This window comes from Sebastes umbrosus, chromosome 16 (genome assembly GCF_015220745.1).
Source record: "Sebastes umbrosus isolate fSebUmb1 chromosome 16, fSebUmb1.pri, whole genome shotgun sequence".
In the NCBI taxonomy this organism is placed as follows: domain Eukaryota; kingdom Metazoa; phylum Chordata; class Actinopteri; order Perciformes; family Sebastidae; genus Sebastes; species Sebastes umbrosus.
The window spans coordinates 31,164,238-31,186,899 of record NC_051284.1 but is presented as its reverse complement, the minus strand read 5'-3'; the positions used below and the strand labels follow the sequence as shown (position 1 = coordinate 31,186,899).

At 36.0% G+C, this 22,662-nt stretch overlaps 1 protein-coding gene and 1 long non-coding RNA gene across 3 annotated transcripts; one reads left to right on the top strand and one right to left on the bottom strand.

The window, feature by feature from the left end:
• Window positions 1-1,620: 1,620 nt before the first annotated feature.
• Window positions 1,621-18,014, top strand: egln3 (egl-9 family hypoxia-inducible factor 3). Of its 2 annotated transcripts, none has more exons than XM_037746320.1 (7): window positions 1,621-1,758; window positions 3,213-3,323; window positions 8,629-9,252; window positions 14,749-14,868; window positions 15,508-15,644; window positions 16,112-16,185; window positions 17,184-18,014. In XM_037746320.1, the coding sequence occupies exons 3-7, from the start codon at window positions 8,893-8,895 to the stop codon at window positions 17,216-17,218; spliced, it is 726 nt and encodes a 241-aa protein (XP_037602248.1). In that variant the 5' UTR covers window positions 1,621-1,758; window positions 3,213-3,323; window positions 8,629-8,892; the 3' UTR covers window positions 17,219-18,014. The 2 variants fall into 2 exon arrangements, with proteins under 2 accessions (XP_037602248.1, XP_037602250.1); XM_037746322.1 differs by having other exon boundaries at window positions 1,641-1,758; window positions 3,216-3,323.
• LOC119474339 lies at window positions 17,032-22,369 on the bottom strand. Its single transcript, XR_005203560.1, has 3 exons — window positions 22,242-22,369; window positions 17,376-17,579; window positions 17,032-17,292 (listed from the first exon to the last, which is right to left on the bottom strand). It is a non-coding gene; the product is annotated as an uncharacterized LOC119474339 (long non-coding RNA).
• Between the last annotated feature and the right edge of the window lie 293 nt (window positions 22,370-22,662).

Genomic DNA, 22,662 nt, shown 5'->3' with positions numbered 1-22,662 from the left:
TCCTGATTACCTTGTACTTTTTAAAGTTATCTGCAAATCTGCATTAAAAATGTCTGCAATTACTTTTTATTATTTAATTCCAGGCTTTAAGTGGTCCTGAGTGTAACGATCATGGCTACGTTCAGCTGTAGAAGAGCTACAGTTTCATTATTTTGGTAACAAAAGTCAGACAAGATGATCTTCAAATAAGTTTTTTAAAAGATATAATTATTTTTTAATGTTTGTTGTAATTGACAGTGAAAAGCCTCACAGTCTTGAAAGTAGGTTAATAAAAAATGTTTTTTTTCCCCACCCCTGTATTTGCCTTTATTAGACACTAGATGGGAGTGTTTCAATGTGTTTGAGCCAAATTACACAAATTGAAGGAGTAGTTCTTATTTAGTTAGTTAGAATTTTACTGAATATGTTTCTTTACATACATTTTAATTTTCTCTTTTATTTATTATTTCTTTACATCTATTCATTTATTTATTTTTTTATTTATTTTATATATATTTATTTTTAAATGTATGTATTTACTTGTGTAAATTGAAAATCACACAGAAATAAATAAATGAATGCATACATTTGAAAATAAATAATTAAAAAATGTATTTATTTATTTTTGCATTTATTTCTATTTATTTATTTATTTTTGCATTTACTTCTATTTATTTATTTCTTCATTTATTTTTTTTAAATGTATGCATTTATTTATTTATGCACATTTTTCCCCTTTGCATTTCACCCCTTATTTATTTCCCCAAACGTTTTATTTCTGTATTCTTTTCTTTAGATATTTCTATTTGCATTTCTTTTCCCTGACATAAATTTAAAACTTAATAAAAGATAAATAAATAAAAGGGAAATTAAACAGAAGAGTAAATAGATACGGGAATTAATACAAAGATAAATAAATAAAGAAGCAAATTAAACCAGTGTTATCAATTTATGTCACATTTTATCAATTAAATAATGGCTACATTTATTTTTTTGCTGCATTTAATGACATATTTATTTATTTATTTTATGAGTAAAAAGTACGATTAATACTAGTAATATTTCCCTCTGAGGTGTAGTGGAGGAGAAGTAAAGAAAAGTAGCGTAACATTGAAATACTCAAGTAAAGTACAAATACCTTAAAGTCGTACTTAAGTACAATAGATAGAGTAAATGTACTTAGTTATATTCCAACACTAGCTGCTAAATAAATAAATATATTTAAAAGTTAATAAAAATAAATAAATTAAATGGAAAATTAAATAGAAGAGTAGATAGAAGGGGAATTAATACAAAGGTAAATAAAGAAGCAAATTAAAAAAGAAATATCAATTTATCACATTTGATCAATTAAATAATGGCTACATTTATTTTTCGCTGCATTTAATTACGGAATTATTTATTTATCAAGTAATTTATTTATTTATCCATTTGTTTTTTGAGTAATAAGTACTATTAATACTAGTAATATGTCCCTCTGAGATGTAGTGGAGAAGAAGTAAAGAAAAGTAGCATAAAATCGAATTACTCAAGTAAAGTACAAGTACCTCAAAGTGGTACTTAAGTACAATAGAGAGAGTAAATGTACTTAGTTATATTCCTCCACTTGTTGCTAAAGCCATGGGTGTATTTCTGTCGTTGCCCGCTGAGGCCACCAGAGGCAGCAGTGAGCTAAGCCGCTGCTGAGCACAACTTCCGGTTGGAGAGCGAAGAAGGAGTAGATTTAAAGGTGTTGTTTGGTTACCTGTAGTGTGTTTGGACTATGTTGGAGTTTATAAGGTAACAAACTGCTTTAAAATCTCCTGATATTAACGTGGATTCTACTGAAATGTCGCCAAGTAGTTCGCCCTGCCTAGCAGGTAGTTATCTAACTTCTAAAACACCCGCTGCCTGTAAAACCGTCAATACACTAAACTTTATATCATCCTATTGTTTAATTTATCTAATAATTCTTGTTTTATTTCATCAGATTAAACACAGAAGAAAGTTAGTGGACTGTTACAACTCACATTCATCGCCTCTCTTTAGCGAAATCCTATTGGCTAGTCAGCTCAGGGCAGCGCTCCTATTGGTCAAACCCCCGTCCAGGTCTTCTCCTATTGGCCAGTCAGCTCAGGGCAGCGCTCCTATTGGTCAAACCTCCGTCCAGGTCTTCTCCTATTGGCTCATGAACCTAGACGCAGTGTAGTAAGACCTTTTTTTTTGTTTTAATTCAAATCTTTATTGCAAATATAGAGCACATACAAACAATACACACTTTTAATTAAAAACATCAAACAAAGAGCACAAATAAATTGTTTTTTATGCTTTCTTATTTATTTATTTTTTAATTAAAATGGTTTTAATGTGCTGTTTAGTTTAATTTTCAAACCATATAAATTAGGGTTTATGGTGAGTATATTATATTATTATATTTATTACATATAATTCTTCGCATTTCTAGGGGCCGGGCAGCTATGCTGTCGGTCCCTCTTGTTTTTGTCAATATTCCTCTTCTTCTTCTTCTTCTCTCTTTCTAGGAAATCTGCCTAACCATGCATGAAAATAAACCAAACTGTTCACATACAGTAGGTCCAATCCTATGCTAAACTTCCTCAACTGGCTTTGTTGGCCAATAGTCCTGATGGTGGCGCTACTGCAAATGCCTAAAGTTTAAAACTTTGAAAATTCATAACAAATCATCCGTACGTGCTACAACTTTGCAACTTTCAACAAAATGTTCAAATGCTTCAACCTTCTACTCTAAAATGTGGTTGAGTAAGAGTACCTCAAAATTGCACTTTAGTTACTTTCTACCACTGAAAATCAAATAGATAAATACATCAAACGTGTTTTACGATGTCCTCCTAAAGAATTACTGCTTGTTTGTTCTTTGCTGTTAGAATAAAATAAAAGTTTCACAAATCGGAATCTTGATTTTAAACCATCTTGAAAAATTCACTATACGGTTCTCAAATGTCGGCTATTTGTTGTGAGATATAAGTTTATATTGTATTCATGTTATTTTGGCCTCACCCTGTATGCATGAACCACGTTGAACATCACAATGCTCTAAATGCTGCTTCATTGGTTAATTCTGCAGATTAAATGATATCTATGGGAAATAATATCTACTGATTATCAGCAGCTTCAATCAAACTCTGTCTTTAAACCCTATCACTCTAAAGTCAGGCAGTATCTCTGTGATTCCAACGCTCTTCCTGAGAATCACTGTTTCCTTCTGTGTTTGGCAGCAGACCAGAGAGGAAACCAGAGGGCTGGTTACTGGTTAAATGGGACCATGAAGCTCTTCTCACGTACGCACAATCAGCTGCTGACTGGAGTTTGAACCGCTGCCATGTGAGGTACAAAAACACACACAACATTTCTACTGTACAGTCAGATTTCACTAAATATCCTCTGGTTTGTCTCATTAGACGTCGACTTTTCAAGGCTCTCAAGACAATTGTTCCAAATCCTTTTGTCTTATTAATCAGAGCCAGAATAAACCGACTGACTGTTCACACTTTGTCTCTGGTTATCACAGCTCATCTTTAATTATGAACTGAGTTTTATGGTTATTTTTTGATGACAGTGTTGCAGAAAGAATTGTTCATTTGTTTCCTGTCTATAGATGAACTTGTAGTTTTACCACAACTGCAGTTGGGAAGTTATTCTCTGTAGATTCGTCACGCTGAGAGAAAAATAGTTTTTTTCCATTGTTAATATAAAAATATTGATTAGTGCAGCTTTAACTTAACGAGCACTTTGAGTTGTCTCAGAATATTTATTTATTTATAGTCATTTATTTATTTATTATTTTTTTATTTTATTTTGGCAGGTCCTCCATACAAAATGACCCCAGCTCTGTATTATTATTATTATTATTATTATTATTATTGTAACGACTGGGTGATGTGGGGTCCACTGTTAAGTTACAAGTTATGTTACTGTAGTTAGTCAGGTTTACATGATGTCAGCGAACGCAGCATTGACATTGTTTTGTGAAGACCTGTGATTGGCCGAGGCTTGAGGAGGGAGTGACGCGGAGGGCTCGGGAGGAGACGAGAAGCGGGAGATGAGAAGGAGTGGTAATGCAGATAGCACGCTGTAAACGAGTTGGTTTGTTGTTTTTGGCGTTGGTTACGGCCCACAGTAACCGGTGTTCAAGCTGAGGAATAAAGTACCAGCGAAACCAGTTCCTGCCTCGTAGCTTCATTGACCAGGGTCGCTACATTTGGTGTCAGAAGTGAACGGATTTCGCCACCAGGGTTTCTGCGCCGCTCGCTAGCTTGTTGACAAGATGCTAGCGAGTAACATGTTGCCGCGGGAACTTTTCAAGATTGAACGGCAGGAGGGAGCCGACAACAGAGAGGTTATGGCTCGGACACTGCTTGGAGTGCGGCTGGACACAGAGCGGGTGAGAGAGATGGCAGTGAGGCTGGCTGCAGAGGCTGGCTCAGGCTCGCGAAATACCAACCGCGGGAAAACCAAATGTAGGACATGAACAGACATTTAGAGCCGCCTGTAGGAGCCCTCCCACCCACAATAAAGACCCCCAGGTATGATGGCAAAGCTAACTGGGAAGCTTTTCATGCACAGTTTGAACTGTTAGCTGAGCCGGCAGGTGGTCCACTGAAGAGAAAGCCCTCCAGCTAGCAATGTGCCTTCCTGGTGACGCTTTGTCAAGCCTGCTGTTACTGAGCCCTGGTGATAGGAGTGACTATGATGCATTGGTTGGAGCTTTAAAGAGGCGGTTTGGACTATGCTCAGCGGCTAGCCTGCTACGCTCTGAACTGTGCAGCCGACAACGACGACCAGGGGAGCCGCTGAGGGATCTTGCCAACGACGTTGAAGGACTGGTTCATCGCACCTATGCTCACATGCCTCCTGCCATCCAGAGTGAATTAGCCCGAGACCATTTCCTCCAGGCCCTGCTGCCAGCCGACCTGCGTGCCCAGACACTGCTGGCTCACCCCAGGTCTCTCCAGCAGGCTTTGGAGCTAGCTACAGAAAGAGAAATGCTGTGTGCTAATTCCCTCGCGGGCACACTGGACACTTCACCAAAGGTGAGAGCTGCAAGTGGGGCTGATTTGAATGCAACAGAACCTGCCTGGGTGGGCGAAGTGACTCAATTAGTGCGGGCCGCCACACTGAGAGAGGAACAGCGGGGGAGGCCACGTTCAAGGCTCTGCTGGGGATGTGGACAGCCTGGCCACCTAATCCGGGAGTGCCCTTGCTCCCCTCAGAATCAGGGAAACGCATCGGGGACCGCATGATCGGGACGATGCGGACCCCTGATGCTGTGTCCCAACCTCTTCCAAGTGGGGAAGCAGCGTGGTGCTCCAACAAAGCAGGGGCGGGGCACCCACCAGATGAGCTAGATGGTCAGCTGGAACGGCTCTTGGTACTGGGCCGAACCTGTATAGGAGATTGCTGGTACACGCCAGTGACTATTGGAGGTATATGTTGCTCTGCACTGGTGGACACGGGGTCTTCAGCTACCTTGGTGAAGCCTGATGTGGTGGGTGATGGAATAACAATTTTTCCCACCATGGTGAAACTTCAGACTGTCACCGGAGAGCGAACACCCATGATGGGGGAGGCATTAGTGACTCTGGGGTTGGGGAAACAGTTGGTTCGCTGCCCGGTGTGGGTCGCGACCCTGGAGGACTGTATTCTGGGGCTGGATGTTCTTGGGGCATTGGACTGTGTCATTAACACGAGGAAGGGAACTCTCACCTTTCCAGATGGACATGTTATCCAGATGTCTAAGCGGCCGTCCCTGCCTGGCTGCCCCGTGACTCACACTGTTGCAGTGCTAGCAGCTGAAGTGACAAACAACATGGCTGCCTGCTGCACCTTCGAACCGCCTGCGCTGCCCTCCACCCCACCTACCACTGGCCCACACCCATCTCCCACCACACCACCTGACGGGGGAGAAAGGTTTTTAGCCGTGAGGGAGGTTTGGCAGAAAAACTGTGATGGACTGACTCATAGTGAACAGGGTCTGTTGTGGCAACTCCTGCTGGAGTTCAAGGACTGTTTTTCACTGTCACGGGAGGATATGGGCCGGACACACCTCATCCAGCACAACATTGATACTGGAGGTGCACAGCCCATCAGGATGAGACCACGACGCCTCCCTCTAGCCAAGCAGGCTGCAGCGGACAAGGCCCTCAGAGAGATGCAGCAGGCTGGACTCATCGAGCCTTCCACTAGCTCCTGGGCCTCCCCAGTCGTCATGGTCCCCAAAAAGCTGAAAGATGATTGGCGGTTCTGTGTGGATTTCAGACCGCTTAACAAAGTGACCAAAAAGGACCCCTATCCCCTTCCGCGCATTGATGAGGCCCTCGACACAGTGGCAGGGTCTTCCTGGTTCTCCTCGCTGGACCTGCGCAGCGGATACTGGCAGGTCCCCCTCACTCCTGAGACCAGACCCAAGACTGCCTTCATCACCAGTGGGGGCTTGTGACAGTTTAAAGTCCTTCCATTCGGCCTCTGCAATGCCCCCGCCACATTTGAGAGACTGATGGACATGGTACTTGCTGACATTTCCCGCCAGGAGTGTGTTGTGTACCTAGACGACATCCTTGTTCATGGTGATTCTTTCGGGTCAGCTCTCAGGGCCCTTAGGCGTGTGCTGGAGAGAGTGGCAGCAGCAGGACTGAAACTACATCCCCAGAAATGCTGCGTCGGCACCATGGATGAGAAGGTGCAAGCTGTGAAGGACTGGCCCACCCCCAGCTCTGTGAAGGACCTGAAGAGCTTCCTGGGCCTGGCCTCCTACTACAGAAGGTTTGTGAGGGGGTTTTCCTGCATAGCTGCACCACTATTCCGGCTTCTGCAAAAAGGGGAGACATTCTCGTGGACGGAGGAGTGTCATACAGCGTTCACTTCACTGTAGAGAGCCCTTGTAGAAGCCCCAGTTCTGTCCCCACCTGACCCCTCCCTGCCTTTCATCCTCGACACGGACGCCAGCAATGTTGGCTCAGGTGCTGTGCTGGCTTATTACTATTACTATTATTATTATTATCATTATTATTATTATTATCCTGTATGGGCTATCTGCTCTGTATTATAATTATTATTATTATTATTTTTATTATCCTGTATGTATGGGCTATCTTGCTCTGTATTATTATTAGTATCCTGATCCTGTATATATGGGCTATATCTGCTGTGCTCAGCTGCTGTCAGTCTCTTCCTGGCGCGTGGTCAACTTCACGTTCACTGTTTACTTCCTCGGCTCCGGTGGGAGGGAGCGCGTGGGCTACATGCTGCTCGTGGAGTCCTCAATGGCGGCGGGCACGCCCCCCAGTGCGCGTGCACGTAGCAGAGAGGAGTGACGTCATCTGATTTTATTCTATTTACAGTTTATCAGTTAAAAACAACAGCATGTTTAACTTATTGATGAATAATATTCTTAATATATAATATAATATATAATATACAGTTTGTGTTCCTGTGTTTAATAATTACATTATTACATTATATTTATATTATTATTATTATGGTAATTTTCCACTATTTTTGCCAAGAAATCAAATTAAATGTTTGACATTGTTATAAAGAATATCTCGTATAATAATAATAATATCGGTTATAATAAAACTAAACAGTGAGGAGTTCGTCCTCTTCCACCTCCTCCTCCTCCTCATCTTCCTCCTCCTCCTCCTCCTCCTCCTCCTCCTCTTATTCCTCCTCCTCCTCCTCTCTTCTTCTCCTCCTCCTCCTCCTCCTCCTCCTCCTCCTCCTCCTCTTCCTCCCTCTCATGGTGAACATCACATCCAGCACGCCTCACTTTCTCTCTCTCTTCTCTCTTTAACTCTTCTGTAAAGCAGCATGTATGACCGGAAGTGTAAAGGTATGTCTTCAAAATAATAGCTTGACTCTCCAATGTTGCTGTGCTGATGTGCACTCAATTCATGTTTTAATTGTTACTTAATTTAAACAATTGCTAAGTCTATAAAGTGTCACAAAATAAAAAAAGATGATAAATTACCTCAACAGTCAAGAAACGTAAATTGATAATAAAATATTATTTAAAAAATGTACAATGTATCCGTTTTTAAAAAGAGACGGCTGGAAAGTTTTTTGCCGGACTTTGCAAAATACTGACCAATTAAATGTATAATACAAATATTATTTAAAGAATGTATAATATGTGTTTTTAAAAAGAGTGCTGTAACGTTTTGTGCAGGAATGTGCAAAATACTGACCAACGATGACATCTTCAAATTGCATTTTTTACAAGTTTTTCAAGTAACATAAAAGCAGAAGGAAGGATTGGTATTTATGATTGATAAATTACTTTCATGATTAATAATTAGTTTTAGATACATTTTCTGTCAATCGGTTAATCTTTTTTATCTGACTGGCACAAAATAAGATACTGTAGAATCACTAAATAAATTTAAGTATTGAGCTATTTTTGTTATTTATTTGAATTATTATTGTATTATTTAATCTGTTGTCCTTGCAATCAACAGTCAAAAAACAAAAATAGAATAAATGAAAATATAATATTATAAAATATATAATAAATGTATATATATTTTGAGTCAATTGGTTAATGTTTTTTATTATTATTATTGTAGCACTAAATAAGATATTTATGTTATATATTTAATTAATTTAATTTTAATCTGTTCTGGTTGCTGATTCTAGGCAGCGGGGCTTTTATTTTTGAAATGATAACCGGAAGTAGTGTGTTTGTTTACTTCCTGACTTGACGGGTTATCCTCAATAAGAGCTCGGTGACAACATGAGTTCAGACAGAGAGCTTCAGTCTGGAGGTTAGTAGAAGAATGTGATTATTACTGTAGTCAGTCAGAGTAATACTCCTCCTGTAGAAGTAATACTGCAGTACTTTATGTCAGAGTACTTCACAGTTATTGATCTCAGTAGGAACTTTAACTCGGTCTGTTGAAGATGCCATTGATGGAGCAGGTGTCGTACTCGGACCTGGAGTCTCTGGCGTTGGACCGGGTGGTTCCGGCTCTGCTGGCTCACGGGTTCTGCTTCGTGGACGGGTTCCTGGGTGATCTGGCCGGAGACGCGGTTCTGGAGCAGGTGAAGGAGATGCACCGGTCCGGAGAGCTGCAGGACGGCCGGCTGGCGGGCTCCGGACCGGGCGTCCACCGGAGGAACATCCGCGGGGACCAGATCAGCTGGCTGAGCGGATCAGAGAGAGGAGGAGAGGCGGTCCGGTACCTGCTGCACCGCATCGACCACATCATCACACTCTGCGGGGCGAGGCTGGGAGGGAACAACATCAGGGACCGGTCCAAGGTGAGAGAGACAACAACGACAACAACAACAGCAACAACAACAACAACAACAACACATAACAGATGGAACTCACTCTGACTTTTATTTACTCCTCTACTTCATGTGGTTTCTTTTTTTTCTTTTTTTTTTACATTTAACCTTTGATTTTGCAATATATTGTTATTAATTGTTTTTTATTTGTTGTATGTATATATATATATATATATATATGTATGTATATATGTATATATATGTATATATGTATGTGTGTATGTGTGTGTATATATATATATATATGTGTATGTATATGTAAACATATATATATGTGTGTGTGTGTATATATATATATATATATATGTATGTATATATATATACACATACAACAAATAAAAAACGATATAACTATATAAAAAACTATATAAGCAGATTGTATTAAAATAATGACATTTTAATAGGATAAAAGAGATGATAATGACCAGCAATAAAATGTTGATTAAATAAAATAGAAGTAAAATAAAACACAATAATGATGATGATAAATAAAGTAATTATTCAAAATAAAAATGATAAAACACTACATAAAAGCCAGACTAAATAGATGGGTTTTTAGTTTACGTTTAAAAATATAATTTTTTTCAGTTCCTCTGCAAGGTTGTTTCAGCGGCTGGATGGCGGGATCCACTCAGCAACATGTGTTTTTTTTAATTTATTGGTGAATATATTTTATAGGTTTGTTTAATTTCTTATTAATAAAGCAAAAAAAATAGATTCTGTGTAGATAATGCTAGATTTAGCCATTTAGTGATTTAACACACTGACAGTGAGTATTCACATATCGCAACTCAGTCTCACGGCAGTTTGTGAAATAGTCACGAAATTTAATCAATATGACACGAATTTCACTTTTTTTTTCGTGTTGCTTGGCAGGACTTTTAACAACACGCATCAATTTCCGCTCCAGTCTTTTCAAAATAAAACTACTTAGTTAGGTTCAGGAATAGATCGGGTTTTTTTGGGTTAATATAAATCTGGAAGTGACGTAACTTAAGTTCAAATAAATCAACGTTGACTTCGTGCCTCACACGGAGCACCAACAATTCAATTCAATTCAATTCAATTTATTTTTGTATAGCGTCAAATCATACCAGAAGTTATCTCGAGACACTCTATATATAGAGCAGGTCTTAGACTGCACACCAACAGCGGTCTCCTGGTGAAAGTCTGGTGTTTTTAGACCCACCCATCCAACCCGACCTCCTCCCTATGCATTGTTCGCTGCTCTCACGAAAAAAATTAGAAATTTGTGTTTATGTACACAAACCAATGCATTAAATTTTGGGACTATTTCACGAACTGCTTTGCGACTGGGCTGTGTATCGTATGAGCCTCAGATCTCAGCGTGAAAGCCTCGGTTAACCCGCTATACATACAGCAGCTTTTCATCATTTTCTCTCCTGTCACGTCGAGTTTCTTTCCCCCAAAAGGGGGCGCAGCCTCAGAGATGACGCCATGCTGGTCTGGTCTAAAGCTTGGAGCAGCATATTTATCCACTCCCATGTTGATAAGAGTATTAAATATTCGACAAATCTCCCTTTAAGGTTAATTTTGAACAGATAAAAAAATTAGCGATTAATGATTAAATATTTTAATTAATTGACAACCCTAGTTTTTACAGATTAATTTCCTCCTCAATACCTCCTCTGCCATAGTGCAAACAGGATTTAAATTATAATTTGCACTGGGTATTATTGAAAAAAGAGCTGTTGTATTATACTCAATGTATTTGCTGTCAGTTTGGTCTCAGAGCCACGTTGACGGAAGCTTCATACAGAAACATGTTGAAATGACCACTGTGTCACTGGAGAGCCCCTTCGTGTTACTATTGTCCTTTTGTGATGTGAAGGCCCGTTTGGCAGCCGTCCAGCGACCCTCTCTGGGCCCCGAGCCAAGGCTTTAGAAACCAGAACACGCTCCGGGAAGGACAGGAAACCTACTGGACCAGTTCAGGTCCTCTGGGTGTCCTCTGGGTGTCCTCTGCCGTGGCGGCGTGCTGATTAATGGTACAGGGAGACGTGTTGATGGCGTACTGGGATACTGTGAATGTAGTGTTTTCTTATAGACCATGATGCATTGCTGCAGATAGGGAACATTTTACTGACTCCGCAGTACTTTAACTTGTAGTGGAGTATTTTCACAGTGTTGTATTCGTACTTCTACTGCAGTAAAGGATCTGAATACTTCCTCCACTACTGCAGATGTAGCGGTGATGATTCTCACGTACACATTCAGTTACTCACTCCTCCTCTCACACACACACACACACACACACACGCACACACACTGATTTACAGTATCCTTACTTCCCTCACACACACATTCCCGGCAGATCCGTCCGTCTTCACATGCAGCGGCGTTCAGCGAGCTCTTATCAGTGTGTGTGTGTGTTATCAGATAGAACTTCTTAAGAAAACAGGTCAACCCCGTGACGATAGGAACTAACACACACTCAGTTATCTGGAGACGCTGCAGGAAAATAAACAGCAGAGATCAGCAGGATAACACGTTTTTGTCTTCGCTCCAAAACCATAAACCATAGTTTACCCAAAAGTTTTGTTAATTTTTTTATCTTTTATTATTTTTTATTCCTCAAAGTTCTCAAATGGTCAATGTCGTCTAAACACAAGCAGCCGTCCCAGAAAGATGTTTAAAACCGTCAAATATTAGATTTAAATCAGGAACCATTTTATCAAAAAATATTATGAATCTGGCCAGAAAACATCGTTCAGTCAAAATTATATTTCAATTACGGCTGTCAAAGTTAACGTGATAGTTAACACAAATTTGTTTTAATGCCACTAATTTCTTTTAACACATTAACACAACTTGCGATTTTTAGGTTGTAGTGGCTCAGTTTTAAAGCTAGGGTGGAGATAATAATAATAATAATAATAATAATAATAATAATAACCATTAAAAATAAATGAATTAAATTATATAAATTTGAATATATACAAATAATAAATTTAAATAAATAAATTATAATAAGTAAATTATAATAAATAAAATATAACATATAAATAAATAAACCCAACTGGCCATAAAGACATTGTAAAATCCCCTAAATGTACATACATCTGTGATTGGTTTACAATCTTTACAATACTAATATTTAATCGAGTAGAAGAAAAGTCGTAAGGTGTAAAAATGAGGGCTGTCAAAGTTAACGCGATAATAACGCATTAATGCAAATTTGTTTTAGCACCACAAATTTCTTTAAAGCAACTTGTGATTTTTAGGTTGTAGCGGCTCAGATTTAAAGCTAGAGTGAAGATAATAATAATAATAATAATAAGTAAATAATATAAATTTGAATAAATAAAAATAATACATTTAAATAAGTAAATTATAATAAATAAAATAAAATAATAAATAAATAAACCCAACTGGCCATAAAGATGATGTAAAATCACAAAAATTGAATAACGCGTTAACTCAAATTCGTTATAACGCCACTAATTTCTTTACCATATTAACGCAAACAATCTTTCAGAGGTTGTAGCGGCTCAGTTTTAAAGCAAGAGTGAAGATCCTGGCATCATATGAGTCTAGAGAACCTGATGAATCCATCGGTACCAACCATGTCCTACTAGCTGGTCATGAAGGAGGTTAAATAACGCTCCAAACTTACGCTAAATGTTTAGCGAGGAAAAACTGTCATGGCCATTTTCAAAGGGGTCCCTTGACCTCTGACCTCCAGATCAGTGAATGTAAATGGGTTCTATGGGTACCCACGAGTCTCCCCTTTACAGACATGCCCACTTTATGATCATCACATGCAGTCTGGGGCAAGTCATAGTCAAGTCAGCACACTGACACACTGACAGCTGTTGTAGCCTGTTGGGCTGCAGTTTGCCATGTTATGATGTGAGCATATTGTTTTATGCTAAATGCAGTACCTGTGAGGGTTTCTGGATCAATATCTCTCATTGTTTTGTGTTGATAATTGATTTATAATAATAAATATATACAAACATGTGCGGTTAAATATTTGAATCGAGCCCTACTCAGATATTAGTGTTATTGTTATTATTGGCCTCATTTGGTCCAGTTTGGGAGTGACCGTGTTGAGATTGATGCTGTTGAAGTGGATCCAGACTTCAGCCTCACGCTCCACACGTACGCTCCGTCATTAAACCTTCAGCAGGCTGGAAACCTGCCAAACAACTGCACGGACCTCTGCACACTCCCACAATCCCTCCCTCCCTCCCTCGCTCTACTAGGAGGATAAGATAAGATAAAGTTCAATTGAAAACAGCTCTCGGAGGCGTTGTGTTTTCAGTGTGTCATTTCCTCTCCGCCCTCGGCCCTCCTCTGTGTTTCTCCACATAGTTTCACTCCATCGCAGCTCAGTTGCGTGACTGAGACTGACGATGATGGCGATGATGGTGTGTGTGTACGTGATTTCCAGTGCGACCGCTTGTGGTCTTTGGAGCAGATCGGGCGTTCTTTATCAGCGCTTGTCGTCGTCGTTGTCGTCAGGTGGAAAACGCTGACGTCAGTGAGGTCACTAAAGGTGTTGTAGATGCTGCGTTCAGGGACCCGTGTGTTTGATGAGGGTTAATCTACGCCGTGACCTTCCTTTATAAAGCGGTGCGTGTGTGTTGATGATCAGAAAGAAAAGGAAGGGAACAGGATGTGAGATATTATGGAGCGTGCAGAGGTGTGTTATGAACACACATAAAAACGTCATTTAATCAGGTACATACGTGCGTCACAATAAAAGCATTAGACTTTTAAGAAGGTTGCGTGCGATCTGTGTGTAATCATCAGGGTCAGGTGGTGGCCGACGCTGACGTCACGGAGATGTAGAAGAGGATGCAGTTTGGTGTGAATCAGTGTTGTTGTTGTTGTTGGAGCTTGTTTTGTTAACGAACTTGTCTTTTTAAAGAGGGTTAATCTTCTCAAATGAAAACGTTTTAACAGTAAAAAAAATCCATATAATTCCCAAACTATCAAATAGAAAAGACAGAAATACCAGCTTAAAAAATAAATATTAGTGTTATGGACATTTTTTTAGCTTAAAGTTGAGAAGGATGAGTCTCGCAAAAATAAAAAAATATATATTGTTATTGCTATCAGTAAAGTTTTCGAGATGTCTCTGCTACTCCTCGTCACATGTGAAGTTTAATTGTAAGATATCAAGTTAAAGGTGCTAAATTCAATATCTAGAGCATCTGGAATTTTGTTCCTAATCATGACGCAGTATAAACGCTCAAATGTATAATTCTTTAAATAATTTAAAAACAACTACAGGTAGTTACTAATAACTAACAAAATATCAATACAGCAATTTATTGCATTACTTCCTCTTGTGATACGTTTTAATCCCTTAATCTGTCCGTCCATGCGCTGCATTTCATTCCTGTTCGTGTCTCACTGGAATGAAAGTTGTAAATCAAACTGTATTATTGTTATGATACTGAGGTCTATGCTCTCTCTCTATGTGTGTGTCTTTAGGCCATGGTGGCTTGTTACCCGGGAAATGGGACGGGTTACGTCAAACACGTGGACAACCCGAACAACGACGGGCGCCGCATCACCTGCACCTACTACCTCAACAAGAACTGGAGCGCCAAGGTGCGTTCAGGGACTGTATGTCTTCTCTGTTTGACCTCTGACCTTTTGATGTCTTTACGATTAGTCGTTTTTATCGATAGCGATCAGAGAGTCTAGAAGCAAAGAGACGAAACTCTGATGTTTTTTTGACAACAGCCGCTGCCGCCATTTTGGACTGAAAACACTTATATTTGTATTGTTCAACACAGACCATTTCAGGAGAATAGAAATAATTTAGTTTTACTTTTGTACAGCACTTTGTAGGCGGACGTTTTACTGGCGTCCAGTAGTTGCTTTCAGTCCAAAATGGCGGAAGTGTAGCTCTGCTGCTGGCCGCTGATGTTGCTACGGAACAAACTATTGAGTTTCACTTCTTGGCGATATACGTTTTCTTTGTTTAAGCCGTCCGTTAGAAGTCAGATTAATTCCTGTTTGACGAGGAAATAGTAACGGTGTGATTAGCACGGTAGCTACCTAGCTGACCAGCCAGTCGCTAAATGAGTAAAATTGAACGACTCAATGCTTCATCCTCACACGCCGGTCACAGAGAAGGAAAGCTCAGTTCTATCTCCAGATAATCAGTCATCATCATCAACACTGATTCACCAGGTTTCTTTTTAAATGTTCCAACCAGCTGATGTTTGTGTCGTTGATCATCAGGAGCACGGCGGCGTCCTCAGGATCTTTCCGGAGGGGAAATCCTACGTGACCGACATCAAGCCGCTGTTCGACCGGCTGCTCTTCTTCTGGTCCGACCGCAGGAACCCACACGAGGTGCAGCCCTCCTACGGCACCAGGTAACCAAACTACTAATCAATCAGTCAGTCAATCAGTAATCGATCAGTAAGTCAGTCAACACAGCAGGAGTGTGTTTTATTATTATGAGTTTAGAAACATAAATAAACCTAAAGACAGTCTGTTATTAGTTTAAACATTTAAAATATAAAATCCTGTTTTAAGTTTTCAGCTCTCAGTGAAGAAACAAAAACACCCTAAAAAAACATGAATATAATTTAAATGAGTTTCAGTTTAAAATGTCTCAGTTCAATGAGTGAGTTTATTTTCTCAGTGAGAACAGAAACACTTCATCTACAGATCACTGGCATCCTCTGCTGGTGTGAAGGTGTAACTACACTAAAAATAGTTCAACGCTGGAATAAACAGCATCTTATATTGAGATAATATGATGTTTATTTAAATGTCTCTCCTCCATGAATATAGAAAAGTAAAACCACTAATATCAGTGTTGTTGTTTGTGCTCCAGGTATGCCATCACAGTCTGGTACTTCGACTCTGAGGAGAGAGCTGAGGCTAAGAGGCGCTTCAGGGACTTGACAGGTACAAATACACACAAGTATACAGTGGACAAGTACTTATAAATGCTTTATTTTGATTTTTTACAGTCAGTAAGTAATTACACAATGAGGCAACAACAATTAAAGGACAATTACTCCCAAAAATACAGAAATATAACACGGAGTCAACGTACAAGATTTTGTAGATTTGTAGGTTAAAGCATTATTTTTGTGACTTTTTCTTGTAACAATACAGAAAACTAGATGAATACATACTTTCATACACACTTTATGACTTTTTAATGACATGACATTTACAGTATGTATCATCAGACAACTGTTGTCTATGTAAAGATATAGAGTAATGTCTACCTGAGCAGAGAATATAGTCACTCTCCCTCTGTATGAAATTGTTTGACATACTATACTATCACTCTTTTCTTTTTTTACTATGACTTTTTTTCTCGACATACTTTGACACTATGAAACTTACTGACGTACTGTACTATGACTTTTTTTGTAATTTTTCGACGTACTATACTCTGAACCTTTTTTTTTCTTCGACATACTATGACTTTTTTTATACTATCACTCTTTTTTTTCGACAAACTATACCATGACTTTTTTTTCCGACGTACTATGACTTTTTTTATACTATGACTTTTGTTTCGACATATTAGACTACGACTTTTTTTTTTTCGACGTACTCTATGACACTTTTTATTTTACAACATGCTATACTATGACTTTTTTTTACAATCACTCTTTTTTTCAACGTACTAATATGACTTATTTTTCGACGTACTGTACTATGACTTTTTTTAGTTTTCGACATACTTTGACACCATGAAACTTTTTTTTTTCCACATACTATACCATGACTTTTTTATACTATACTGACTTTTATTTTTCGACGTAATTGTACTATGACACTTTTTTTCAGCATACTGTACTATGAGTTTTTTATACTATACTATGACTTTTTTAAGGATATTTTACTTTCCCAATTCTTATTTGTACCTTCTTGTGTTTCTACTTCAGCTCGGCAGCAGAGCAGCAGCTCCAGTTTATTGTGAGGAAACGTCATCACCTGGTGTTTGAAACCCTGATCTGCAGTAGAGGACAGCACGATTCCTCCCGACTCTCAAAGCTTTTGGAAAAGGAAAACAACAAAGACTTCACTCTGGAAGAGTTGAGGGGGGATTTAACTCTTCAGTCGATAAAACTGCATACCCTCATAGCTCTGGTCAGCATCCAGGATGGAAAGAACAGCCTGCCTGCATGGCTGCAAGAACTGCTGTGACCTAATGGATGATGAGTTCAGGTGACCAGCAGCTGCTCTGGACTTTTCCTGCTTTACTCGATGTTTGTGCAATACTCTCTGCTGAGACGCAGGACAACAGCAGACTGCACCTTCGCCTTCAGCTTGCTTCAAACCTAAGTAGGAGGAGAGATGATAAACAGTCTTTAAACTTTACAGATAGTACACTGGAAACATACATTCGTGAAAAACACTAACACAGGCGATGGAGCAGGACAAAGATTTGACGGACAGTGTGTGAAGCACAGAGACGATATGTCTGTGTTGGAGAAGATGAATAATTGATGCTCCGTTCAAACAGCGCTTCAGAAACGTTATTGAGCCCGAGTTACCGTCCTGAAAAAAATAACGCTCGCTAACAACTTACACCGCCTTTTTTACTGCAGTGAGACCGGAACTACCTTAGGTAGATTTAATACCACATGTTGGTGTAACTACACTGTTTGGTTGGAAAAGAAACCTTTTGTCTGAGTCTAGATTCTATGAATAGTCTGAAAAACTGTCACATGATATTTAAAAATGTGTTGAATAAAAGTTATTTTTTAAGAATGGATTTTATTACTTGACTGTTTTTAAATTGATGTTGAAAAAAAATGTCATAGTATAGTCTGTCGAAAAAAGTAAAAAAAAAAATTCGAAGAAAAAGTCAAAAAAATTCATATTATAGTGTGTTGAAAAAAAAGTAATAAGAAAATCATGGTATAGTATGTCAAAAAAAGTCAAAAAAGTCATAATATAGTATGTCGAAAAAAAGTCAAAAAAATCATAGTATAGTATGTTGAAAAAAAGTCATAAAAAAGTCATAGTATGTCAAAAAAAGTCGTCATATAGTATGTCAAAAAAAGTCATAGTATGTAAAAAAAATTTCATAAAAAAGTCATAATATAGTATGTCAAAAAAAGTCATAAAAAAGTCATAATATAGTATGTCGAAAAAAAGTCATAAAAAAGTCATAGTATAGTATGTAAAAAAAATTTCATAAAAAAGTCATAATATAGTATGTCAAAAAAAGTCATAAATAAGTAATAATATAGTGTGTTGAAAAAAAGTCATAAAAAAGTCATAGAATAGTGTGTTGAAAAAAAGTCATAGTATATTATGTCAAAAGAAAGTCATAGTATAGTACGGCGAAAAAAGTCATAAAAAAGTCATAGTATAGTATGTAAAAAAAGTTTCATAAAAAAGTCATAATATAGTATGTCAAAAAAAGTCATAAAAAAGTCATAATATAGTATGTCAAAAAAAGTCATAAAAAAGTCATAATATAGTATGTCAAAAAAAGTCATAAATAAGTAATAATATAGTGTGTTGAAAAAAAGTCATAGTATATTATGTCAAAAGAAAGTCATAGTATAGTACGGCGAAAAAAGTCATAAAAAAGTCATAGTATAAATAGGTCGAAAAAAAAAGTCATAAAAAATGAAAAAAACGTCAGAGTATATAGAATATAAAAGTCGATCTGAAATGAGAAAGAGTTTCTTACCTGACAGAAAAAAAGTCATAATATAGTATGTCGAAAAAAAGTCATAAAAAAGTCATAGTATAGCACGTCGAAAAAAAGTCATAAAAAGTCATAGTATAGTATGTCGAAAAAAAGTCATAGTATAGTATGTAAAAAAAGTGTCATAAAAAAGTCATAATATAGTATGTCAAAAAAAGTCATAAATAAGTAATAATATAGTGTGTTGAAAAAAAGTCATAAAAAAGTCATAGAATAGTGTGTTGAAAAAAAGTCATAGTATATTATGTCAAAAGAAAGTCATAGTATAGTACGGCGAAAAAAGTCATAAAAAAGTCATAGTATAAATAGGTCGAAAAAAAAGTCATAAAAAATGAAAAAACGTCAGAGTATATAGAATATAAAAGTCGATCTGAAATGAGAAAGAGTTTCTTACCTGACAGAAAAAAAGTCATAATATAGTATGTCGAAAAAAAGTCATAAAAAAGTCATAGTATAGCACGTCGAAAAAAAGTCATAAAAAAGTCATAGTATAGTATGTCGAAAAAAAGTCATAGTATAGTATGTAAAAAAAGTGTCATAAAAAAGTCATAATATAGTATGTCAAAAAAGTCATAAATAAGTAATAATATAGTATGTCAAAAAAAGTCATAAAAAAGTCATAATATAGTATGTCAAAAAAAGTAAAAAAAAGTCATAATATAGTATGTCAAAAAAAGTCATAAAAAAGTCATAGTATAGTATGTCAAAAAAAGTCATAAAAAAGTCATAATATAGTATGTCAAAAAAAAGTCAAAAAAGTCATAGTATAGTATGTAAAAAAAATTTCATAAAAAAGTCATAATATAGTATGTCAAAAAAAGTCATAAATAAGTCATATTATAGTATGTAAAAAAAATTTCATAAAAAAGTCATAATATAGTATGTCAAAAAAAGTTTCATAAAAAAGTCATAATATAGTATGTCAAAAAAAGTCATAAAAAAGTCATAATATAGTATGTCAAAAAAAGTCATAAAAAAGTCATAATATAGTATGTCAAAAAAAGTCATAAATAAGTCATAGTATAGTATGTAAAAATAATTTCATAAAAAAGTCATAATATAGTATGTCAAAAAAAGTCATAAATAAGTAATAATATAGTGTGTTGAAAAAAAGTCATAGTATATTATGTCAAAAGAAAGTCATAGTATAGTACGGCGAAAAAAGTCATAAAAAAGTCATAGTATAAATAGGTCGAAAAAAAAGTCATAAAAAATGAAAAAACGTCAGAGTATATAGAATATAAAAGTCGATCTGAAATGAGAAAGAGTTTCTTACCTGACAGAAAAAAAGTCATAATATAGTATGTCGAAAAAAAGTCATAAAAAAGTCATAGTATAGCACGTCGAAAAAAAGTCATAAAAAAGTCATAGTATAGTATGTCGAAAAAAAGTCATAGTATAGTATGTAAAAAAAGTGTCATAAAAAAGTCATAATATAGTATGTCAAAAAAAGTCATAAATAAGTAATAATATAGTGTGTTGAAAAAAAGTCATAAAAAAGTCATAGAATAGTGTGTTGAAAAAAAGTCATAGTATATTATGTCAAAAGAAAGTCATAGTATAGTACGGCGAAAAAAGTCATAAAAAAGTCATAGTATAAATAGGTCGAAAAAAAAGTCATAAAAAATGAAAAAACGTCAGAGTATATAGAATATAAAAGTCGATCTGAAATGAGAAAGAGTTTCTTACCTGACAGAAAAAAAGTCATAATATAGTATGTCGAAAAAAAGTCATAAAAAAGTCATAGTATAGCACGTCGAAAAAAAGTCATAAAAAAGTCATAGTATAGTATGTCGAAAAAAAGTCATAGTATAGTATGTAAAAAAAGTGTCATAAAAAAGTCATAATATAGTATGTCAAAAAAGTCATAAATAAGTAATAATATAGTATGTCAAAAAAAGTCATAAAAAAGTCATAATATAGTATGTCAAAAAAAGTAAAAAAAAGTCATAATATAGTATGTCAAAAAAAGTCATAAAAAAGTCATAGTATAGTATGTCAAAAAAAGTCATAAAAAAGTCATAATATAGTATGTCAAAAAAAAGTCAAAAAAGTCATAGTATAGTATGTAAAAAAAATTTCATAAAAAAGTCATAATATAGTATGTCAAAAAAAGTCATAAATAAGTCATATTATAGTATGTAAAAAAAATTTCATAAAAAAGTCATAATATAGTATGTCAAAAAAAGTCATAAAAAAGTCATAATATAGTATGTCAAAAAAAGTCATAAAAAAGTCATAGTATAGTATATCAAAAAAAGTCATAAAAAAGTCATAATATAGTATGTCGAAAAAAAGTCATAAAAAAGTCATAGTATAGTATGTCAAAAAAAGTCATAAAAAAGTCATAGTATAGTATGTCAAAAAAAGTCATAAAAAAGTCATAGTATAGTATGTCAAAAAAAGTCATAATATAGTATGTAAAAAAAATTTCATAAAAAAGTCATAATATAGTATGTCAAAAAAAGTCATAAATAAGTAATAATATAGTGTGTTGAAAAAAAGTCATAAAAAAGCCATAGAATAGTGTGTTGAAAAAAAGTCATAGTATATTATGTCAAAAGAAAGTCATAGTATAATACGGCGAAAAAAGTCATAAAAAAGTCATAGTATAGTACGTCGAAAAAAAGTCATAGTATAGTATGTCAAAAAAAGTCATAGTATGTCAAAAAAAGTCATAAAAAAGTCATAGTATAGCACGTCGAAAAAAAGTCATAAAAAGTCATAGAATAGTGTTGAAAAAAAGTCATAGTATATTATGTCAAAAGAAAGTCATAGTATAGTACGGCGAAAAAAGTCATAAAAAAGTCATAATATAGTATGTCAAAAAAAGTCATAAAAAAGTCATAATATAGTATGTCAAAAAAAGTCATAAATAAGTCATAGTATAGTATGTAAAAAAAATTTCATAAAAAAGTCATAATATAGTATGTCAAAAAAAGTCATAAAAAAGTCATAATATAGTATGTCGAAAAAAAGTCATAGTATAGTATGTAAAAAAAAATTCATAAAAAAGTCATAATATAGTATGTCAAAAAAAGTCATAAATAAGTAATAATATAGTGTGTTGAAAAAAAGTCATAAAAAAGTCATAGAATAGTGTGTTGAAAAAAAGTCATAGTATATTATGTCAAAAGAAAGTCATAGTATAGTACGGCGAAAAAAGTCATAAAAAAGTCATAGTATAAATAGGTCGAAAAAAAAGTCATAAAAAATGAAGAAACGTCAGAGTATATAGAATATAAAAGTCGATCTGAAATGAGAAAGAGTTTCTTACCTGACAGAGTTTTCTGTTCTCATCCAGCCTGCTTCAGTGTTTCACAGCCGGAAGCCGTCACTCTGTTCACCCTGCAAACAGAAACCACTCTGAGTAAATCACTCTTCACCGGGGTGAGCTTGTAAAAAAAGTCATAAAAAAGTCATAGTATAGTACGTTGAAAAAAAGTCATAGTATAGTATGTTAAAAAAAGTCATAGTATAGTATGTCAAAAAAAGTCATAATATAGTATGTCAAAAAAAGTCATAAATAAGTAATAATATAGTATGTCAAAAAAAGTCAAAAAAGTCATAATATAGTATGTCAAAAAAAGTCATAAAAAAGTCATAATATAGTATGTCGAAAAAAAGTCATAAAAAAGTCATAGTATAGCACGTCGAAAAAAAGTCATAAAAAAGTCATAGTATAGTATGTCGAAAAA